Source organism: Micrasema longulum, unplaced genomic scaffold (genome assembly GCF_059751315.1).
Source record: "Micrasema longulum isolate JH-2025_06_02 unplaced genomic scaffold, ASM5975131v1 h1tg001899l, whole genome shotgun sequence".
Lineage (NCBI taxonomy): Eukaryota > Metazoa > Arthropoda > Insecta > Trichoptera > Brachycentridae > Micrasema > Micrasema longulum.
Window position 1 is genome coordinate 67,974 of NW_028279073.1, and position 24,074 is coordinate 92,047.

The 24,074-nt window shown below is 34.4% G+C and overlaps 2 protein-coding genes across 2 annotated transcripts in view; one reads left to right on the forward strand and one right to left on the reverse strand.

Annotated features, from left to right (window-relative positions):
- LOC148273601 (lysophosphatidylserine lipase ABHD12) overlaps positions 1 to 5,872 on the forward strand; it is a 30,506-nt gene extending 24,634 nt beyond the window's left edge. Inside the window, exons 10-11 of the mRNA XM_088238444.1 lie at positions 4,807 to 4,925; positions 5,014 to 5,872. Of these exons, the coding sequence (XP_088094570.1) occupies positions 4,807 to 4,925; positions 5,014 to 5,083 (189 nt within the window). The 3' untranslated portion in view covers positions 5,084 to 5,872. The remainder of the gene's footprint in view (positions 1 to 4,806; positions 4,926 to 5,013) is intronic.
- Positions 5,873 to 10,780: 4,908 nt separating this feature from the next.
- LOC148273602 (uncharacterized) lies at positions 10,781 to 23,163 on the reverse strand. Its single transcript, XM_088238443.1, has 5 exons — positions 22,708 to 23,163; positions 19,759 to 19,858; positions 17,041 to 17,768; positions 11,951 to 12,112; positions 10,781 to 11,059 (listed from the first exon to the last, which is right to left on the reverse strand). Exons 1-5 carry the CDS (start codon positions 23,063 to 23,065, stop codon positions 10,902 to 10,904), a joined length of 1,506 nt encoding a protein of 501 aa, XP_088094569.1. The 5' UTR covers positions 23,066 to 23,163; the 3' UTR covers positions 10,781 to 10,901.
- Positions 23,164 to 24,074: the final 911 nt, after the last annotated feature.

A 24,074-nucleotide genomic window follows, 5' to 3' on the forward strand; every position in this document is an offset into this window, starting at 1 on the left:
TATAAAAATGTTATATTCAAGTACTCAATAATCAAAGATTTTTTAAATATTAATTTTAAGAACATTAAGTTACTGTAAATTGGGCGGGATAAGGACAAAAATGCTTGAAGATAGGATAAGGAGGGGGGGGGGGGGAGATGTACATATTTATTATTATAATGTCTACTAAGTTACATAATTGAGTTGAAGATTGTCTGTCCGTTCAACAGAACCTCAATTCTCTAGATGAGTGGTGTAAAGAAAATAAAATGTACTTAAACACTAAAAAATGTCAGATCATTCGTTTTCATCGAATAAAAAAACCGCTCATTTTTTGTTACAGTATTGGCGGTGTCAATCTTTCTACCGTATCAATGATAAAGGATCTCGGGGTATTTTTTGATGAAAAATTGTCTTTTGTTTATCATGTCAATGAAATTTCAAGCAAGGCATTAAAAATGTTGGGCTTTATTTTGAGAAATACAAAAAACTTCAAGTCCATCCGATCATTGAAAATATTATACTGTTCTCTTGTAAGAAGTAATTTAGATTTTAATTCATCAATATGGTCACCCTGCTATAATGTTCATGTTTATAATATAGAAAACATTCAACATAAATTTCTACGATATATAAACTACAAACTAAACATTCCAATTCAAAATGTGAATTATGACTATTTATTAACACTGCTTAACCTAACAACACTTTCTGAAAGAAGAACTATTAATGATCTCATTGTACTGTATAAAATTGTAAACTCTCTTTTTGACGCACCAAAAATACTTGAATTGATTAATTTTAGAGTACCGGCTGTCAACACTAGGAGTACTTTATTGTTTCATTGCTCCAGTACTTCTTCCAACCAACAAAACAATTCATTGATACCGAGACTGCATAGTGCGTAGGTTAGGTAACACTTATGGAACGGCTGCAGACATTCTGTCCAATTCTTTACCATCTTATAAGTCCACAATATCAAGTTTATTTGTAGCTGCTCGTCAAACCATTATTGACAATTCAATTTCATAATTTAAAAAAAATACTTACTTGTTTATTTTTATTACCTTATACTTGTTTTTTTATTTTTTACCATTATATCAAATTGCACTGTAGTATTGGCAAATACGTATTTCATAGATACATATTTTTATTTCTTATTTTTTCGTAATAATATATGCTTGCTTGTTTATTAATTTAACTTAAAAATGTCTTTCTTGCTTACCGTAATACTTTATTTATTGTTTGCCTTACAGAATTTATTTCATAAGCTTATATCTTTGCATTTTTTGTTTATATGCTTACTGTTTTTTCTTGCATACCTTTGTTATTATTGTTTTTTTTTACTTTGTAAAACTTTTTATCATATTCTTTCTAACTAATTTCACATATTTTTTCTGTATATTCTGTTTATTATTTAGTATGTTAGCATGTAATTCATTTTTATTTTTTGTAAATGCCTTTTGGGCGTTAATGAACAAAATAAATAAATAAATAAATAATACATTTTTAGTTTAAATTTTAAATCTGACAGAGTGATGTTTGTATAATCTATATTTTTAAATTTTGTATTGTACATTGAAAAAGTCCTACGAAAAAAAGCATTTTTAACATACGATGTTTTACTTGTTGGTACATGAAACAGGTGGTACCGTCTACAAATCCTGGCTGGCACATGTATTGTTATTATATGATCCGGTGTTCTCTTTTATAGCCATGTTGGCAGCACTGTTTTTGACAAACTGTCATAATTTGACAGCGATCGGATGCTCAGTATTCTGTCAGCGCCTGTTTGAGTGAGTCGAAAAATTGCTGTGTGGTGATTTTTACAATGGATAAAAAATTGGCACAACGAGCGTGCCTCAAATTTTGTGCTGCTAATGAAATTTCGTGTGCCGAATCAAGCCTTTGGAGAATCGTGTATGTCGAAAACACGGGCATACGAATGGTATAAGAGGTTTAAAGACGTTTGTGAATGCTTAGATGATGATAAACAAACTAGATTTTTTTATACTTTTTAAACAAACTAAGCAATTAAATATAACTGAACTCTTTCAACTAGAATCATTTAAATTTATCCATAAATTAGCCACTAATGTAATTGTAGACGAATAACTAAAACTAGTAAAAAATTGTAGTCAACATGGACATAATACGAGAATATCAGACAAATACCATATACAACTTTCTAAAACAAGACAAGGACAATCAAGACTAATGAACCAGGGACTGAAATTATACAATAAACTACCAGACAAAACTAAACAAAAGACTAAGACAAACTTTTCAAAAGATGTAAAAAATATTATTTTGAACAACAGAGTATGAATGAAAAATGTATATATTATTTTATGTAAAATGAATGTAATAATCCGTAAGGGTTTATAAATAAATAAATTTTCAAATAAAATATTATGTTAAATAATATTTGATGTTTTAAAGATAATGTCGGTCAAATGTCCACCACGGCGTTGTTAATTTCGCGGTCCAATTTTTATTAGTTCTCTCATTAGATGAGCAAAGTAGGGTAAAAAAAAATTTACCACCCTGGCAACACTAACGTAATGTCCATTTTGTTTTCTTTCACAATTTGACAGATGGAAAAATAATTCAATTTTTAAGTAACGCTTTTGCTACTTACACATGCATTTGCTAATTACGCATGAAATTTGATCCCATCCTGTTTTTTAAAGATCCCAGCAGTATTTCTACACTTTAAAACGACACAATACGGCACAGTTGAATTCGAATCGGGAGTTGCGTATTGAGCGATGTCTACAAAGAAACTAAAGGGTCAAAATGTAAAACTACTCTTTTAAGAGTAGTTTAGTCGCATTCTGTTTGATGCGCATATGCGGTTTCTGGACTATTCTTAATTCTATGGAATCGGCAAAGCAAAAAAAGTTGTGTCAATCAATTTTACCGCGTGTACAATACAATTTTAGAGAAATTAACAAATTGCTTTTTTTTAAATATAATTATCTTACATATTTAGTAACAGGGAATCTATATAAAACGAAAACGGAGTGTTCTCTGTTTAGGATAGTCTCCATCCAACATGGCTCAGCCTGTTCTAAGATGGAGATTTTTTATTTTTTCAAGCATAAGTAGTTCTATACTAATATAACAATAACAAAAAAAAAACTAAAACTACTTAACTATAAATGCATAGCTAATCAAATGTAAGAAATTAAAAATCGTTATTATACAAATATAAAGTAGATATATGTGCCAAGAATACATGTTACTTAAACATAAATAATATAGTATGGTATACAATAAAAAAAAACAAATATAAAGTAATGTAATACATAAGAATATAAATAATATGTGTACCAATTATATAAAGTACTACATTTATTGATCTACTCATATTTTTCAAAAAAATCTCTCGCTACACTATTATTAATAAATTTGTTTTACATTTTGAGTCTTTTATATTTGGCAATAAATAATTAAATACTTTTAGAGCAATTACATTGTATTGCTTTTTACCAAAGGCGGTTGATACAAATGGGACAATACAGTTCATTTGTGTTGCTGAACGAGTGTTTATATTTTGTTGGGTTCTTTTGACCTCACTTAATTTATCATAATATTTAAGTAGTAGACGCCTCACAAACAATTGTCTTACATCCAATATCTTTAACTCAGCGAATAGATCTTCCGTTGGATACCTCGAGGGTTTTTTGAGAATGATCTTCATGATCCATTTTTAACTAAAAAGTTATATTTTAGTGTAAAAAAGCTGGAGAATCCGTGTAAATAGAATTCTTCTTTTGCGATTTAAATATGTATTTTAGCGAAAAATCAAATTATTTTCTTCAAAACTGCCAATGTGAGCTAGTGGATTATGCAGCCAACAATCTATTAAAATGTACCGAACCAGAGAAAATCAATATGTAAAAACACTGACTAACCTGGTGTTGAGTCTTCTTCCTTGTCGGCGATCAGCTCACGCGCTAACGGGGAAACTGGTGCTCAGGAAAACTGCATGCACACAATTGTCTGGAGTCTGGAGGAGTCTGATCAATGGCGATGGATGATAAAATGTTTGCGGCGTTATATTAACTTTTACGGCGAAAAATACTTTTCAACAATTAGAAAGGCGTGCGAACATAACTCGTTGAAAAAGCGAAGAGTCGCGCGGAAGACAAGCAGTGTTGCCAACCAACAAAATGTCCGTCAGGCGTGGCAACCTCACAAATCAAAATTAGCCAGTATCTACTTACATGCGATTCTTCTGGCTAAAATACATTGAAACAAATTATCGGCTCAACCAAAAGCATTCCATATTTGTGTGGAACTCGTCCAGTATCGAGTTTCTTGGTCTTCCTCGTTTTCTGCATCCGCCAAAATGTATTAATTAGAGAATTAATAGGCTTGATTCATGCTCTTCATTCATAATTCATTTAATCGTTATATCAAATGCAATTTTCCACTCTTACTTTCCTTCAATCATCCTTTACCACTCCTTATCAATTTCCTTCTTTTCCTTTCCACTATCTCCTTGTTTTGTCCATATTTATCTTATTTTAACATATAGTATAATTATTATTTATATAGTTTAAACTTCAAGCCGTCGTCGCTTTATTACAGTATTATTTAGTGAATACATATAATTGGATGGCAGGCCCTACTATGTATACATTTTATATAGTTTTTTTTTTAAATATTAATTTAACCTATACATCTGTTTGTATTCGAAATAAATAAAATAAAAATAAAATAAATAAAATTGAAATATTTATTTTTCTAATTGTATAATTTGTCTTTTGTCAGACAACATTGGGTGCTAATGTTTGTTTTCTTTGCGTCTGCCAACAGTTGCTGGAAGCAGGAAGAAAATGTCCTAAGCATTTCGGACCACTCGATATGGTGACGTTTGAAGCTAAACTGGGACATAAGAACATCTTCAAAGCGCCACAACTGCCTGACATTATAGAGTAATCACACTTTTTTTGAGGATTCTGTTTATTGAAAAATAGACTTTAATGTCGATTAAAATTAACCTTCTCATTTTCTTGTTTCCAGAACCTTCATCCTGGAAAATTCTTCTGGCTTAAACAGCGCCCCTCACAAAGATCTGATAATACCAGCTTAGGAGATGAAACACTAAAACCTTATATTATATTTATCTCGAAATTTTAACCTGTTGTGATTGTGATTTTCATTTCCATGACGCCCTAAAAAGCCGAGGATCTCACTCGCGTCAGTAAAGGTTTCAGTCGTTTTACGTCACAAAAATCAACGGATAGAAAGAATGAAAAGAATGTACAGTACCCGGCGATATATATCGTACGTCGGCATTTAGAAACAGACCGGCTATATTTATTTATTCATATTTTTCGCTTACAAACTATAATTAATTATAAAAATAATGTGACCTCACTGGGGTTTCCCGTGCCGGGGAAACTTAACAATATACTTTCTTGAAATTACATTTGAGAATAAACATGAGACTAACTTAAAAAACAAAGATAATTAACAAATATTCAGATAGTTTTAAAAACAAGGTATTTATGTACATCTGTATTATTTATATTACAAAACACATAAGCTATACACTTGTGGAACAGTTGATTCAATATTGGTTTGGGCGAATGAGACAATCCATTTTACTTCTACCTAGCTCCACTATCCATTTTTTTATAGCCTTTTTAAACATTTTCTCGTTACTAATTGTTTTAATAGATAGTGGAAGTAGGTTATAGATTTTAATTGAATAATACTCACAATCCCTTTGTCCGAAAGTGGTATTAGTTTGCATTGGTGTAAGTTGTCTTTGTGTTGAGGATCTAGTGATTATATTATTTGTATGTGATGGCAGGGGTGATGGCTTTAAGCGGCAGGGGTTACATTTATATTAAAATAATGAGAATTCCAAAATAAAGCATTTTTATTATTAAAATAGACAACTTTACATGTTTATTTTCTACAAATGTATTTTATTCATGGGTATAAAAAAAAAAGCATATTATAATTTTGAAATGTACAAACCCAAGGAGCTGCAAGCAGAGGCCATAAAGTGTGATGGTATGTTTCTTGTAAAGTTTTCTTTATAAAAAAGCAACCCAAGAGTTTCTAACCACATTAAAATTTTCTATTACCAAACAATTACTTGAAAATGTCAGACTAAACCTGACCATTACCAATAAGGCCGTCCTAGCAGCTAACTCTGGTTTAATTCTTTATAGTCTCAATAAATTATTTGGTTGACTAGTGACGTACTCCAAATCACAGATCAGAGTCAGTGCAATGCTTAAACATAAACAAAAATGAGATCAGTGTTAAAATTAGATATAATATGGTTAATGTTTGAGGCACGAGCTTGTGATTTTCACATTAAACTACAATCGAACTTGGTTGGGAGCGACTGAATTTGATCATCATAAGCATTGCTCGTTATGCCAGAGAAAGGTTGTTTTTTGATCCAATCGCCATTGCATATTGTCACCGAGTAAACAAATAAATATATATGGATACACAATAAGTTTTTCTGGGTTATTATGCCGTGTGTCGTTCGTACTCTCTACAGATGGTTTTCAACATCAACCCTGATGATGGACGCTGTAACGCGATCCGAAACGTCTGTAGAGAGTACGAACGACACACGGCATAATAACCCAGAAAAACTTATTGTGCATCTTAACGGCCGTGAAAATCTAAGAAGTTTAATATATATGGATAATTATAAAAATGAAACTATTAAGGAAAATTATACTATAGTCCTTAAAATATAGCTTGATTAAAATAACAGCTGCCAAAATAATGTGACTAGTGATGGGAAATTACTGATCACTGATCAAATCGTTTCTATCATTTGTAATGTGAAACTTTGTTTCCGAAAATTGATATAAACACGTAAAAACAAGCCTATTATAGTGTTAACAAATTACAACAGGGATGGAGAATACCTTAAATAAGGGAATATGGAAGTCAAGGCATTTACAGGGCTTATGACCTGTCCTTGGCTGGTTTAAGTGGCCACTTTACACACTGTAACATTCACCATGTTGCCTATGTTTGAACATCCATATTTCTTCAATCCTTCCATTTGTTGATTTTAGTGAAGTTAAAGTTTACTATTATAGTGTGTTTAAGACAATTTTTACCAAAAAATAAGGCATTTATACTTTTTTCATGAACAACATCAAATAAATTATAATTTTTTTATTCGATGGATTTACATTGATCAATTTGTCCCATCTTTAACATTTTTGAAAAATTATGTAACCTTGTATAATTAAAACATTTAATGGAAGTTCACTGTAATTTATTATATAAATAAAAGACGAGTGATAATCCACAAATTTGAACACTAAAAATAAAATACTTAAACTCGTTAAAATAAAAATAACTTCATTTAATTTACTTTCATATGATTTTGAATTATCTATCCTTACCTCTGTTTTGTATAAATACATTGAACTCCTTAATAAAGATACCAGTCTCGAAGATGTCGCGAAAGTGATGAAACCGGTCACTGGATATTCCAAATTTGTGGATTAAAGTATCACTCGTCTTTTATTTATATAATAAATTTTATTGGTTAGTTGGAAGAAATTACCATTTGGTAATAAACCCAATATTAATATTTATATTCTACAAGAAGTTTAAAAAATAAGATAAATCATCTGAATCAATACAAAAATAAATAATATTAAAAAAAAACATAAATAGCTCGTTTTTACGAGTGACTTATTTTTAACAGACATTTCAACAGAGATTAAAACCTTTTAGAGAGGGAGATGTGTAAGTCTAGCCTAGTATTGAAATTTTCAGACCCCTAAAAGATTTAAATAACTTTTGCTGGAAAAATTGGAATCGAGTTGTGCTAGAGTGGAATTTGAACCTCAGAGCTTTGGTTCATGCGTACACGAAAGTAACACCTGGTTCAAATACAAGGCTCATCAGCTGGTTCAAGTGGCCACTTTACGCGCTGTGAAACCAACACCACCTGGACTCGAGGCAATACCCCTTCTATAAAGGCCTCAGCACTGACAGCGCCCCTAGTGGTACAATTTGCCGAGGGGCCATGGGGAAGTCCATAAATATTTTTTTATTTACACTGGGAGTATTGGGTGGGTGGAAAATGTGTAACAGTTTGACATTAATTTGGGTACCTGGACACTCAAACATCGATGGTAACGAGGCAGCTGATGAATTGGCAAGGCTGGGAGCTGAGACAGGCCCGATAGGCCCCGAGCCCTGCTGTGGCTTGCCCAAATGTGCTCCTCGTAACGAGCTTAGGTCGTGGGCCAGGAAACAGAGCGTAATGCTCTGGCAAAAAGTACCCGGCCAGCACCATGCGAAGGAACTGATAAAACGGTGCTCGCAAAGTTTTGCTTTTAACCTAATAAAGCTCAGCCTCATCGAGTGAGGGTTGTCTCACTAGAGCCCGCCCAGGGCACTGCAGATTGAACAAACACCGTGCTAGAATGAACCTCCCCAAACTTCTAGATGTAGGTTCTGCAATGCAGATGAGGAAACACCTATACATTGTATGTGAACGTGATGCTTTGCATCATAAAAGGAGCCTCATCCTCGGGGGACCGCTGGTTAAACCTGAGGATGTTAAAGAGCTCGCCCCCTACCTAATAGCTTGATACCTTACGGATCTGGGCTTGGAGGGGGAGATTTAGCGAAATGTAAACTCTCGCCTTCCACACAGTAGCTAGGCTCTTTATAGACCTGGCATTGGAGGGCGAGAACTATTCTGCTAGAGAATAGTTTTCACAATAATTAACAGTTATTATTAAGTGATTTACCACTTTTAATGTGGTTTGATCAGCCGAATATGTTTCCTGAAGTATGACCGTTTGGCCTTACGGTAAAGACTCGTGGCATCATTAAGCTAATTTTGCCGCTACGGTGCTGCCAATGCCCATGCCTTGGAAAAGGTAACATTCCTTCAAGTCTTATTATTGGAACCAGCCAATGACAGGTCGCTAATTCCCTTCTAGACATCCCCACCCAATCCATTCTCAAAAATGTTCTCTAAATTATTATTCGGTTATGATAGGTCTGTTTTGTAAAATTCACCTTTTATTTTAACGTCAATGTGACAAATTTTTACAGTAACGAAAATTAAACAAATAAAAACAAACTTAACATTGCTAAAACATAAAATGGCAGGGTAATTATTACAGCTAGGTAACTTTAAAATCAGCATTTGTGAGTCGTCCACTGACACATTTTTATCGTCCTCCATGAATGCTGCATAAAGACAAGTCATGCCTTCAAATCCTCATAATATGATTTTAATGCATCACAACTAGCCTGTTTGTAACATTCCTGAAGGAAGATACAAACACAGCAGAACTCCGAACTCATCCGGATTTCCAAATATCCAAACTCATCCGGATTTCTAAATATCCAAACCCATCCAGATTTCCAAATATCCAAACCCATCCGGATTTCCAAATATTTAAACCCATCCGGATTTCCAAATATCCAAACCCATCCGGATTTCCAAATATCCAAACCCATCCGGATTTCCAAATATCCAAACCCATCCGGATTCCCAAATATCCAAAACGTTACCAGGAAACGAAAAACAAAAGGAGATGTTTTGAGTATGTCCAAATGTTTGCAGACAGGCTGGATTTTCTCCCCAGGGTTCCATTCAGATCTAAATATATTGCAACAGAGAAGGAAAAAAAATTGAGAAAAGAATATGGAGCTCTAGGCATTTACAGGACTCACGACCTGTCATTGGCTGGTTCAAATGGCCACTTTAGTTGACTTTTGTGAAGTAAGAGTGGATGTTTAAATGTAGGCAGAATTATGAATGTTACACAGTGTGTAAAGTGACCGCTTAAACTAGCCAACGACAGGTCGTAAGCCCTGTAAATGCCTAGACTTACTCATACCCTTCTCAAAATGTGTTCCCTTTCTGCTGCAACAAATTTAGTTCTAAACAACTCCCTAGGGAGGAAATCCAGCCAGTCTGCAAATATTTGGACATGCTCAAAACATTGTTGAATTTATAATTATGAATGGAACTTTTAGGAGGCTGCTATTCCTACTTGGATCTTTCAAAAATCACAGTCTTAGTAAAATTATTTACATGGATGGCAGAAATCATCCTTCATGGGGTAAAAAGGAAAATATCACATACTACGAATACCGCTAAAAATATTTTAACGGTTAGGAACAAAGTTGAAAATGAACATGAATCGTGACGTATTAGGGGCGTGGCCAGTGCCAGAATTAAAAGTTACAAATTAAAAAATATTTTTTATGCTACTAACAAATAGTAAAAAAATATTTCTTACTCGACAGTATTTCATAGACCCTGATTACTTTCAAAATGTAAAAAATGTGATATTTCCCTATTACCAATAAAAAACTAATATAAAAAAACATACAGACCTATTGTAGGTATATGGACAGTAAATTAAAAATTATTTTATAATGCCTGTTAGTTGAAAACAACGCGACCACACGGCCTTTTAAGGAAAAGTTCGGCATCTGCAAACTACGTTTTTTTTTCATATTTTTTAGGTATTTATGTAAATTTTTATATAATATTAATTTAAGAGTTCTTCTCACTAAGGAAACCTGTTCTAAGGACTGTTTATTAGCAAATTAGGTTTATTAATTGTCCTAAAAACCTGTTCTAAGGAGGACTGTTTATAATCAAAGAAGGTTTATTGACTGTCTTGAAAACCTGTTGTAAGGAGGACTGCTTATTATTAAAGAAGATTTATTGATTGTCCTGAAAACATGTTTAAATTGAGATGCGAGATTTTATAATGCAAGTGATGATTTTAAGATAAGAGTACAGATACCGCGTTGTTTTATGTTAGAAATTATAAAAAAAATTATTAGGAATATAAAAAAAATTGTAAGTACGGCACTTTTTATGGTGGAATAAAGACGACTGTTCAACGCCTCTGCCCCTGGGGACATCTAGTCTATATGACCGCGTCAGACTTGTTGGTTTGGCGTTCAAACTCGGTCTTGGTTGAGAAATCGCCTATTTCACGATTGGCCGACGTGAGTTTGGATGACGGGGGGTCGTAAGCAAATATACTGCGTCCGCTCTCTGGCGACGTACGGTTCTTGCGAAGACCTGAAAATTTAAAAGTTGTTAAGAGATAACACAAAACAGACCGAGAAATACTTTGAGAAGGGAATATGGCAGGCTAGGTTTGATTCATTTTATTATTCCCTTTCTGCACCTAATGGTGCATACGGCACTGCATTTATATACCGACTAGTGTAGCTTGATATTTTTTGTTATATGAAGGTAAGATTTTAATTAATTTTTATTTCATTTAATTTTACAATACGCCCAAGGGGCATTTACAAAAAATATACAGGTAAGTACAAACATAGTAAGTAATAATTTAAAAGACAAACAACGCTTTTTACATACATGTAGAAACAATAAAAAACTTTACATAGTAAAAAAGAAAAAAAAAATATGGATATAAGAAAAGTAATTGAATTAAAAATCAAATTGTAAATAAGTTGTAAAGAATTTAAACAAAAATATATATATGTTTACATATACTTATACGTATAAAAAAATGGTATTAACACATTATTGTTAAAAACAAAAAATAAAAATTAGTTTACAGTAAATATATATAACAAATACAAATACGTTTATTTCTATTTTTATATATCTTTAGCTTTTAAATCTTTATTTTCTATTAAATATGTTCTGTAACTTGAATTATAAAAATAGAACTTTTATTTTATTGGTTGGTTGGAAGAAATTGCCATTTGGCAATAAGCCCGCCAATGTACAAATAACATTACGTACAAAAAGTTAAATAAATAAATAAATTCTATAATAAAAACAAAAAAAAAAACATATTTAATCAATTAGATAGATAGATAGATTAATAATTTGATCCAATGCCATATCAAACTGAATTCAGATCAATGGTGGAGATTGCTGTAATTTTTTTTACACGCCTCATACATAAATAATGAATAAAAACAAATAGTTTACTTTTGAGACTTAGTTTCCGTTTGCTGGTAGCAGTCTTGTGCTTTTCCAGCTGACTACGCACAGCCTGGGCGCTCCGGACTCGGCGCTCCGCCCCTGTGTCTGCGCCCCCCACTGCGGGCTCGGAGTGGCTGCCCTTGGGGCTGCTCCAGCCTCCCTCTGACCCTGGAATAGATAGCCAAATCATATGCACCGAACTCCTGCTCTTCACGGGGGATAAGTTCCAAAATGGCTCCTAACGCTAAACCCTGAGAAATGCACCGTCCTACACATTGGCTCTAGAAATTCGAAAATAATATATACCGTGGATGGAAATCAAGTGCAAGCAGTAACGTCATAAAAAGATCTCGGAGTTGTGATTACTTGCGATCTTAAATGGTAATCACATATTATCCAAATTGTCAAACGCACCAATCTCTTATTTATTTATTTATTAACGGACATTGTCCATGTATACAATGTATAGGGTTTAAATATTACAATAAAATAATAGTTTAAAACATTTAAAAAAAGAAAAGAAGCATTGACAAACATAAGGGACATCGAGACAAGATCTGGACTATTTATTTAGTGCTCGTTTAAATCCTTGTAAACTTAAACCAAAAAAGTCCAGATCTTGTCTTGAGTTAACAATACGACAAAGACGGGTCATTAGAGAATTAAGGCCATAGTTTGTTCTATGCTGATCGATGAACAGTACTTCATTGTTTCTCAACCTACGAGTCGGAATATTGAATTTTACTTGTCCCAGTTATGATGGAACATCGATTATACCATTTAGTATGCCGAACATATATATGGAGTCAATATTAGTTCTACGTTTTTGTAGACTAGAAATATTTAACATTGACTCTATATCAGCATAAGAATAATTACCTCTCTTTAGTCCAAGCATCCACGCTACTTTTCGAAGTAAGCGATGCTTATACTTAATAAGGAAAACATTCGCTCACATCACCCAAGATTTGTTCCTCAAAATTTATAAAACATATGTTCGTCCACTCCTGGAGTATGCCTAACAAATCTGGAGTCCCTATTTTTAAAAAGACAGAGTTGTTGGAGAGAGTCCAGAGAAGAGCAACTAAAATGGTAGTTTCTCTAAGAAATAAATTATACGAGGACCGCTTAAGGGAGATCGGGTTAAGTTCACAGGAAGAGAGCGGAGGCAGCGTGGTGACTCCATCTTAACTGAGCAATATAATGTACCCAAGTTGAAACCAATGTTCACTATGGATGAAAACCGCCATCTCAGAGGTCATTCATTGAAACTTAACACTGCCTCTTTCTCATCCAACCCCGGGAAGAACTTCCTGACAAATGGAGTCGTGGAGAAATGGAATGGCCTTCCCGAGAAAGTGATCGGTGAATGTTTAATAACCGTGTACACTTGATATACACGCATCAGGGCCTCGATTATGATGGGAAGATAAAGAAGTCATACCTTCACCTTGACGGTATAGTTGAAGATAAATTCCCTCTAGCGATTATAAAGATATACTACCGACCCCCCCTTCAAATTTTGGGTAGGTACATCGATATGAATCAAGGGGAAGCGTACGTCACGGTGCACATATCTACGCTCTAAAATGACATAGCTTCAGTATGACGTCATAGTTGACGATAAAAGTCTCCCGATGGACTACAACGGTATAGTATTGATACGTCCACCATCAAGTTTTGATGAATTATTAAAAATTTTAATCGTTTTGAGGTTGGCACTTTTTTTCTTAAAAGCCTATTGAAAATATGAGAGAGAAATAAGTACGTTTTGAAGTCGAATTAAATTCCGACATAACTGTCACTTTAATAAAATGAACGCCTAGATGTGAAAATAATGTCACCAGGTTCTGTCCTATTAACAAATAAGAGTATCTAGGCGTCAGACACATATTATATGTGTCAGAAAGTTACCACTCTAAAAAAATAATTTAGTTATTATATTTTTTCCATCTGTTTTACTATCTCTCCGAGTGTATGTATTGAGACGTCATAGGAGCCGGCTTTGTAGTCGATCGGTACAGATCGGTAGATACATACAGACGATCGCTAAGCGTACCGTCTAGGCAATTTCTAAAAGTCATGCAAAATTCATGTTCAAGCGAGCATTTTTTGCTTGAATTGGGATTTATTAGAGTTTATAATCGCTTCGAAGTGAGCACTTTTTATTACGGAAGCCTATTTAAAATATAAATAAGAACTATTTTAAATATGTATGACGTAAGGAACGCGGACTAATTGTTTGCGGTCATCCCATTGGCTAGTTTCGATCATATGATGTGGATATGACAAGTAGGTAGAACATACTGAGGTAGATACAGATAGTACACCAGTTAAGTATACCGTCTCGATATATACAGATGAAGATATTATTAATAATAATAAGTGTTAACATATTACAACAGAGATGAAGAACATTTAAGAGAAGGTAATATAGAAGTCCAGGCATCTACAGGGCTTATGACCTGTCAATGGCTGGTTTAAGTGGCCACTTTACACACTGTGTAACATTCACCATTCTGCCTATATTTGAACATCTATATTCCTTCAATTCTTTCATCTGTTGATGTTTGTGAAGTTAAAGAGCTGAAACTTTTATTTATGCGGGTGAGATTCATCTAATTGAAATATTTCACCTACATACTGGGCAACGCCTGAAAATATTATTTTTTCAATTTCTATACTTCTTCATGGACCAGGTAATTTATCAACAACATTTTGAGTTTGTCCAAATTTTTGTAGACAAGAATGTTACACAGTGTGTAAAGTGGCCACTTAAACCAGCCATTGACAGGTCATAAGCCCTGTAGATGCCTGGACTTCTATATTACCTTCTCTTAAATGTTCTTCATCTCTGTTGTAATATGTTAATATAAACAGCTCCCCAGGGAGATGAATCCAGTCCTTGTCTACAAAAATTTGGACAAACTCAAAATATTGTTAATAATAAGTGTATTATTAATAATAATAATAATAATAGAATGGAGTAAAAAGATTATACTAAAAGAATAATGGCAGAGGAAAGGTTCCATCCAATCAAATAGATTTTTTTTGTATTAGACTTAAAATCAATTTATAATGTATGCATCAAATTAATTTTACTATGGTTTAGTAAGCAATCAAATTTATACCACAGCCTTATCAAACTTGTTTGGTTCTCTATTATTGATTACATTTTCAAATGCCAAATAAGACTAATTTCCTAATTTGTGATTGTGTTTAATCATGCATTGATAAAAAGAATATATTTTTGTAATTTCACGTCGCTACGACATATCAAAGAAAATTGAATATAAAAATGTTCAACATTATTTTTGGTACGTGTACTTGAACACACAAATCTGGATTTTCTCCCAAGGGGGAGTAGGTATATATTTTTATTTATATCCCAGAGATGAATGGGGAATGTTGTAGTACTTAAATGGGGAATGGGGAATGTTGTAGTACTTAAAGTGGCCACTTAACCCAGCCAATGACAGGTCATAAGCCCTGTAAACGCTCGAATATCCATAATCCTGAATTTGAAAAAATTCTACCTCATCTCTGTAGGGATATAAATAAAAATATAAAAATGTTCTTTTATTTAGAGCATTTAATTGTGAGATGAAAATTCTCAAAAATGTGTGAGAAAATTCATAAAAATGTGCTACTCTGAACAACGTCACTAGTTCTTGTGGATTAACCAATCAATTGCAGTGTTGCGATAGATTTCTGGCTTCCAGGGGTAGCCATTTCTTTCGATGTTTAGTTTATTTTTGCGCTACAGGGTTCTACTTTTAAATGTCAGCGCAACTCACCGACGACAACTCGCGACGTCACAGGCGGAGTAATTTCAAAATTACAAAACTTTAAAAAATCAAAGTGATGATAATAATAATAATAATTATGGATAACTTATATAGCGCCATTTTCGTAATATAATACCTCAAGGGCGCTTTACAAAGTGATTATTTAAAGATATAAATTTAATTTTAAAGTTAAAATTTTTATGTTATGTTTTCTGTTAACGTTATTTGGGTATTTCAATTGCCTCTTTTATTATTTGTGACATAAAAATGACACATATTGCTAACAGAGGCCGTGACAATCTGACGAACACCTATACACATTCTATTATTATTATTATGGATAACTTATATAGCGCCATTTTCGTAATATAATACCTCAAGGGCACTTTACAAAGTGATTATATAAAGAAATAAATTTAATTTCTACTTTTTTAATTTGTTATTTAAGAAAAATAATTTACTTTGTCAACATATGCTAAGAATTTATTCAAATGATTTAGAGAACAAGTGGGTTTTAAGTTTCTTCCGAAACATCACTTCTCTCACACAGTTTCGGACTTATGCTGGGAGAGCATTTCATGCCGTAGGGCCTGCGACCGCAAATGCACGTTCGCCAAATTTAGTGCGCTGTTTGCGTAGAGGTATAATAACTTTTCCTTTCGACGTAGATGTAGCTGATCTAAGCGTAAGACGTCTGTCAGCTAGCTCATCTGGAATGCAGAGTTCCCTTAGATATTCTGGAGCAGAGTTGTGCAGTGACTTATACATAAGCAGAGTTTGTATTTCACCCTCTGTGGAAAACGTAGCCAGTGCAATTCCCGAAATAGTGGAGTGATATGACTGAACTTAGAGATTCCAAAAATAAGCCTCGCAGCGGCATTCAATACAGACGAGTAGGCGAATAATTTTATTCATTGGTAGACCTGCGTAGATACCATTACAATAATCGACTCTAGACACTACAAACGCATTTATTAATTGACGGGCGGCATCAACTGGCAAATTTTTGCGTATGCATTAAATCTGTCTCAGCTGGTAAAAGCATGAACTTATCGTTCTACTAATTTGAGCGTCAAGAGAAAGGTCAGAATGAAGGATGACTCCCAGTAGTTTAACGGTGGGTAAAGCGGTACTCCTTACATCGGGTAGTGCCGTATCCTGAATCTAATTCTGTCGTCTGGCTGTACATATATACAGAATATTTTTGGCTTAGTTGGTCTATTAACAAATAAAAAACAACAGCGCAAAATGTTATACGTACGGGCGCAATAGAGTAATTGCAGAGAAATTATGAATAATTATATTTACCTCCAATTTTGGCCGCCGCGCTTTTCATAGCTCTGACAGACCTCGCGATCGGAGGCAACAGAACCTTCTTGGAAGCGCCGATCTCTCGATCGACCCCATCACCGAGGGAGATCTCCACGAAGTTGGAATTCCCGGCGGAAACTGTGAAACCCTCGTCGTCATGGCCGCCGACTTTCTCGAAGTTTCTGCCGCTAGGACTAGACCGGGGACGCGCCTCCCTGGACGGGCTCTCGATGCTGACGGACGTGTTGAACTTCTTGCGAAAGATCGGCGAAAGCTTCCGAACGTTCGTCCGCGCTTCTAACTCGATGACTCGGCTCTCGACTGACACATTTTCGTTCTTTTTTCCGAACAGCGGCGACAGTTGAACACTTCTCGGGGTCAAGTTTTCTATTTTATCGTAGTCTATTGTTTTAGGTGCTTCCTTGACTATTATTATGCCGCCATCGATTCTTTCGGAGTTGTCTTTACTAGTTTCTAATTTATAGTTTGGATTTTCAAACGCAGTTAGCAGCTCGTCGTTCAATGTGTTAGTCTTTTTTAGTCTTTTGAGTTTTTCATGGTTGAGATCCGTTTGCACTCTGAGATTCAAGTCGCCGTAGTGTCGGAATACGTAGTTCAAGAGCCAGATATATCCGTTGTGTAGGCCAGGATCTATGGGTTGCTTCTTGGAACCAATCAGTGGAGCATTTGCAGTGTAAGCCTCTACTCTTGTCGGGCAGCGACACCTAAAATGAAAAAAATAACATAATTAACTCTCCCTTCCCGGTGATGTGTAGCCAGTACACATTGCATCTAATAACTTTAATATCTCCATTAATATAATAAATGATGGGTTGAGATTTTTCCTATTCCTTTACACATTTACGTATCGATAAATATGTTTTTTTAAATTAAATAATTAATGCTTATTGGGAACATAAAAAGCGTTTTGTCAAAAACAACAAGTGGGTGTTACAAGTGGGTGATGTCAGATAAGGAGATAAGTTAAAACCTAACTCTTTAATTGTAAACATGACCACCGACAAGCAGAAGTGTTTCAATTTGCGAAAAAGTGGCAATTATTTGTAAAATAGAACGTGACGCGAAATATGTTGCAGCATTTTAAAAGTTTTCTCTATTCTTATCACATTGTGAAAAATACGAATATTTATTTATCTGAATTTGAAATTTAGAAACTGATATGTTTATAAGCATTTATTATAACTTTCAATAGCGACAATACGAGGTGTGGTAGAAAAGTAATGAGACTGGCAACACTGCTAGCGATCTGGCAACAATGTGTTGTTGCCCTTTATAGAGCACGTGTATCAGTAACCTCTCATAGTCCAGTGCGAGTTTCAACTCCTTACATTAACCACGTGATTTTTGTGGCTGCTATAAGTGAAGTTGTGTTTTGGTTGTATGTCACGCAAAATGGAACAGCAGAATTCGGAGCAACGTTGTGCCTTTAAATTTTGTGTTAAGCTTGGAGAACCGGCAAGTGTGACGTTTGAAAAGTTAAAACAGGCCTATGGGGAACATTCTTTATCCCGAGCACAGGTTTTTCGGTGGCACAAATCATTTTTGGAAGGCAGATAACACGTTGAAGACGAACATCGTTCAGGGAGGCCTTCAACTTCGAAAACCGACAAAAACATCGAACATGTGAACACTCTTGTGAGATCAGACCGTCGGTTAACATTAAGAATGTTGAGTGAACAATTAAATTTAAACCGTTCATCAAATTTTGACTGAACATTTGCACAAGAGAAAGATCTGTGCCAAGATGGTGCCGAAAAACCTCACAATTTGAATCAAGCAGAAGGAGATTCGAAAAAACAAGTGTCTTGATCTTCTTGACAGAATCGCTAATGAGCAAGATTTCTTTAGTGGTGTGATGAATCATGGATTTTTTAATACGATCCTGAGACCAAGAGGCAATGTGAGGAATGGCACACTGCAAACTCTCCTCGACCAAAGAAAGCTGGAATGAGCAAATCGATGCCGATTAGTTTTTTAGACAGAAGGGGAATCGTCCATAAAGAATTTGTTCCTCCAGGACAAACTGTAAACCAAGTTTTTTATAAAGACGTCCTTGAAAGGCTCAGAAAAAGGGTCATTCGCGTGAGACATTGCAGGCAAATGGATGCTCCATCATGACAACGCCCCATGTCACACTGCTAGGCAAGGTATTCCTGTGGTTCCCCAGCCCCCCATTCACCTGACCTCAGTCCCTGTGACTTCTTCCTTCTCCTTAAACTGAAAAATGTCCTCAAAGGACGTCATTTCGAGACTTTAGATAATATTTAAAAAAGTGTAACAGACATGCTAAAGACCATACCGGTTGAAGACCAGCGCTGCTCCCAACAGTGGGAACAACGTCTCCATCGGTGTGTAGTTGCCCAAGGGAACTACTTTGAAGGGGATAACATTGATGTTTGAAAAAAAATAAAAACTTTTGTAAATAAAAAATCTGTCCCATTACTTTTTCTGCCACACCTCGTATGCAATGGCGATTGGATTTAACAAACCTTTCTCTGGTATAACGAGTAATGCTTATAACGAGCAAATTCAGTCGGTCCCGTCTTCCTCGTAATAACCAAGTTCCACTGTAATTAGTTTTCATTTAAAACTTTCGGCTTTAAAAACAAGCACATACAAGCGTGTTGGTGGCACATTATATTACAACAGATATGGAGAACGTTTTAATGGAGAATGCTAGACAATGTTTTTTACCTATTGACAATGGCCTCTATATGCAGGTTTTCAACAAGCTCTAGATCGTCCATGGCGCCTTCCATATCCTGTTTGTTGGCCAAAACCAAAACAGGTTTTCCTGAAAAACACATTTTATATACAGTACTACATATTTTTAGTTAAACACCGTAGAAATATCGCGTGGGCTCAGAACCGACGGCAGGTTTCCACGAATCGTACAATCTAGGTAAAGAAATATGATATTTTTTTACTACAACTACTTTATTTTATTTTCTTTTATTATATTTCATTGGAAAGCCAATTAGAGGCTTCCACATAATATTGGTATTGTAAATGTTCTCACATAAAATACCTAACTAATCATACAAAACTTATGACATTACTAAAATACATATCTACTTTTGAACATTAGTAATAATAATACAGTAAATAAATCACTGAAATTACTTGGCTTCATTAACAGAATATCCTCTGATTTTACTAATGTCCGTACAATCAAAACTCTTTATTGCTCAACTGTTCGCCCTCTTCTTGAATATGCCTCAGTGGTCTGGTCTCCATTCTATGTCAATCGCATAAATCACATTGAATCAGTCCAACATCGCTTGCTTCGAAAAATAGCGTGGATGCTTGGACTAGAGATAGATAATTATTCTTATGCCGAAATAGAGTCAATGTTAAATATTTCTAGTCTACAAAAACGTAGAACTAATATTGACTCAATATATATGTTCGGCATACTAAATGGTATAATCGATGTTCCATCATTACTGGGACAAGTAAAATTCAATATTCCGACTCGTAGATTGAGAAACAATGAAGTACTGTTCATCGATCAGCATAGAACAAACTATGGCCTAAATTCTCCAATGACCCGCCTTTGTCGTATTGTTAACTCAAGACAGGATCTGGACTTTTTTGGTTTAAGTTTACAACGATTTAAACGAGCACTAAATAAATAGTCCAGATCTTGTCTCGATGTCCCTTATGTTTGTCAATGCTTCTTTCTTTTTTCTTTAAATGTTTTAAACTACTCTTTTATTTGTAATATTTAAACCTTATAAATTGTATACATGGACAATGTCTGTTAATAAATAAATAAATAAATAAATAAATAAATAAATAGATAAATAAATAAATAAATAAATAAATAAATAAATAACATTGGTCACACAGTTGCACATTATAATATATAATACAACTTTAGTACTACTGCTAATACCATCACGCCATTATTTCCCTGCAGGGGTAGGCAGTCTTACACTTCAGGTGATACTATTATTATTAAGTCTCTTATGGTGGAGAGGGTTCAGAAGAAATTTCTTCGGTTTCTCTACATGAGGGAGTGCGGATATTATCCATGGCTTTATCCCACAGAGTTTCTCCAGGGTATGCTTGGTTACAGCAGTTTGACGACTAGAAGGAATGTGTATTTAACAATGCACTTCTTTCAATTGTTGCGCGGTATTATTGACAACCCTGAAATTATGCGGAGCATTAGCTTTTATGTTCCTGATAATTACCTTAGACAGCGTCAACATAGACTGTTTCACATTCCAATATACAGGACCAACCTGCCAATGGTTATGCCTGTTGGAAGGGCTATCTCTATGTTGAACAATATCACTTTGGACATTGACATTTTTCACGTCTCTGAGGGAGTTTTTTGTTACAAGATTCTCTTACTTTTTTAACATATTATTCTTTGGATATTATGTATACTAATGTGTTTTTTTTACAAATACCTAATTTTACCTAATTATTTCTATATGTATGAAATAAGATATTTTATTTTGTAATGTACATATATATGAATAAATAAATGATAAATGATAAATAAATAAAATTATTATTATGGATAACTTATATGGTGCCATTTTGTAATATTATACCTCAAGGGCGCTTTACAGAGTGATTCTAAATATACATCAATTTAATTGAAGCTTTTAAATTTGTAATTTAATTAAAACAATTTATTTTGATATCACATGCTACGGATTTATTCAAAAGGTTCCCAGCACTACATACTACAATAACTATTTAATTTGTTTATTTAATTCAATTAATTTATTTGAATATAACATATACATTACAAACATACATTCAATACGTACATATTATAAAAAAGATAAAAATACATGAAAGAGACTCAAGTCAAAGTAGTAGGCGGAACCCTGCTCCGAAAAACCCCTTCGGATACATGGAACAGATCAACATCCAGAGCGATGTTGTTCAGCGTAGCGGTAGCCCTTCTAATAGGCATAATTTGTTAATTTCTCTAAAATTTTATTGTGCACGCGGAAATATTGTTTGACACAACAGAGTAGATAAGTAAAGGGTTATTTAATAAGAGTAATTGAATTAATGAACTATGAACTTAAAATATAAAACAAATTATATTTTACAGACAACGGATATTTTTATATAATGTTAAATAATATTTGATGTTTTAAAGATAATGTCGGTCAAATGTCCACCACGGCGTTATTTAATCCGGATCCAATTTTCATTAGTTCTCTTATTAGATGAGCAAAGTAGGGTAAAAAAAATTACTACCCTGGCAACACTAACGAAATGTCCATTTTGTTTTCTTTGACAATCTGACAGATGAAAAATAATTCAATTTTTAAGTAATGCATTTGCTACTTACACATGCATTTGTTAATTATACATGAAATATGATCCCATCCCTTTTATTTAAGATCCCAGCAGTATTTCTACGCTTTAAAACGACACAACACAGCATAGTTGAATTCAAATCGGGAGTTGCGTACTGAGCGACGTCTACAAAGAAACTAATGGGTCAAAACGTAAAACTACTCGTTTAAGAGTAGTTTAGTCGCCTTCTGTTTGATGCGCGTATGCGGTTTCTGGACTATTCTTAATTCTATGCACCCAGAACTGTATTATTCATCCGCCTGGACACATATTAGAATAAAAATGCGCGGTATTTTGATAAAGGCTTACCGGATATCTTTTCATGTGACAAAACATGATCGAGGACGTCTCTGCATTCGCCGATTCTTTCGAAGTCCGTCGAGTCCACTACGAAAATCACGCCATGTACGTCCGTATAATACTGCTCCCAGATTTCTCTGAACTGCGGTCCTCCGCCCAGATCGTAAATAATAACGGGGTTATTCTCGTGGACCAAGTTAATCGCTTTAAATCCGACCGTGGGAAGAACGTCGCGGTCCCCCTCGCCGATCAAATGATTCGCAGTTTTGGATTTCCCGGCATTGTCAAGCCCGACGAGCAGTAAAACTATGCGCCTGTCCGATCGCTTTCTGCCGAAACACGTAGCGAAACAATTTCCCATTTTCATAAAATGTCGCGAAACATTTCTTATCGTCCCCTCGGTTTGTTATAGTTACCCGAACGCGCGAACTTGTCAACAGAATTTTTGTAAACAAATAAAATCCCACCTCTCATTGGTCGTCAGGAGTAGGCGGCTAGTGATAAAATTGTATAACCTAACAAAATTTTATCTACCTAGTTACAAAATAAACGGGGCAGATTGTTTTAGATATCGCGTTTTAAAACTCTAAATCTTCTCCACTAGTGTGTAAATCCACAAAGAGGTGGTTTTGGTAAATCTCCGTACAGAAAGAAAACAATCAATTACGCTGTTTTCACATAGAGTAAGCAGAGATTAGTCACAAAATAATTTGAATATAGCAGTTGCTAATAATAAATAACATACCTAATTATAAATACTTACTTACTGGACTATTCAGAAAGACAACAATTTGTTTGTTAATGCATGATAAGCATAAATCTAAAAATTTAATCCTGAAATTTAATTCCTTTTCAAATTCATTTGCGTACATTATTTTTAACAACAACAAACCATCACGCTGTTTCCACGTAGCGGTAGGCAGAGAGGATAGAACGCCACAGCACTCTATCTTTGCATACAGATCTCGCTTCCTCTACATTCATACATCTTCTCATGCACGCGCGCCGATTATTCCAACTTTTGACATGTCCTTCTTCAAGTATTTGTTGAATTTGGTCATGCCATATTTTTCTCGGTCTTCCTCTATTTCTGCATTGTAAATATTCTTAGCCATTCTTTCGCTGTCCATTTGCTCTACATGTCCAAACCAGTGCACAGCTCCTTTCTTGATTTTGTCAATAATGCTTGTCTCAGCCTTACATAATGTACGGATCTCAACATTTATGCATCTATCGTACATAGTTTTACCACACATTCGCCTGAGAGATCGCATTTCGATAGCATTCAGCCTACTTTCATCCCTGTTTTTCCAAGTCCATACTTCGCTTCCATACATCAGGGTCAGGACCAGGACGCCATTGTGAACTGCTAATTT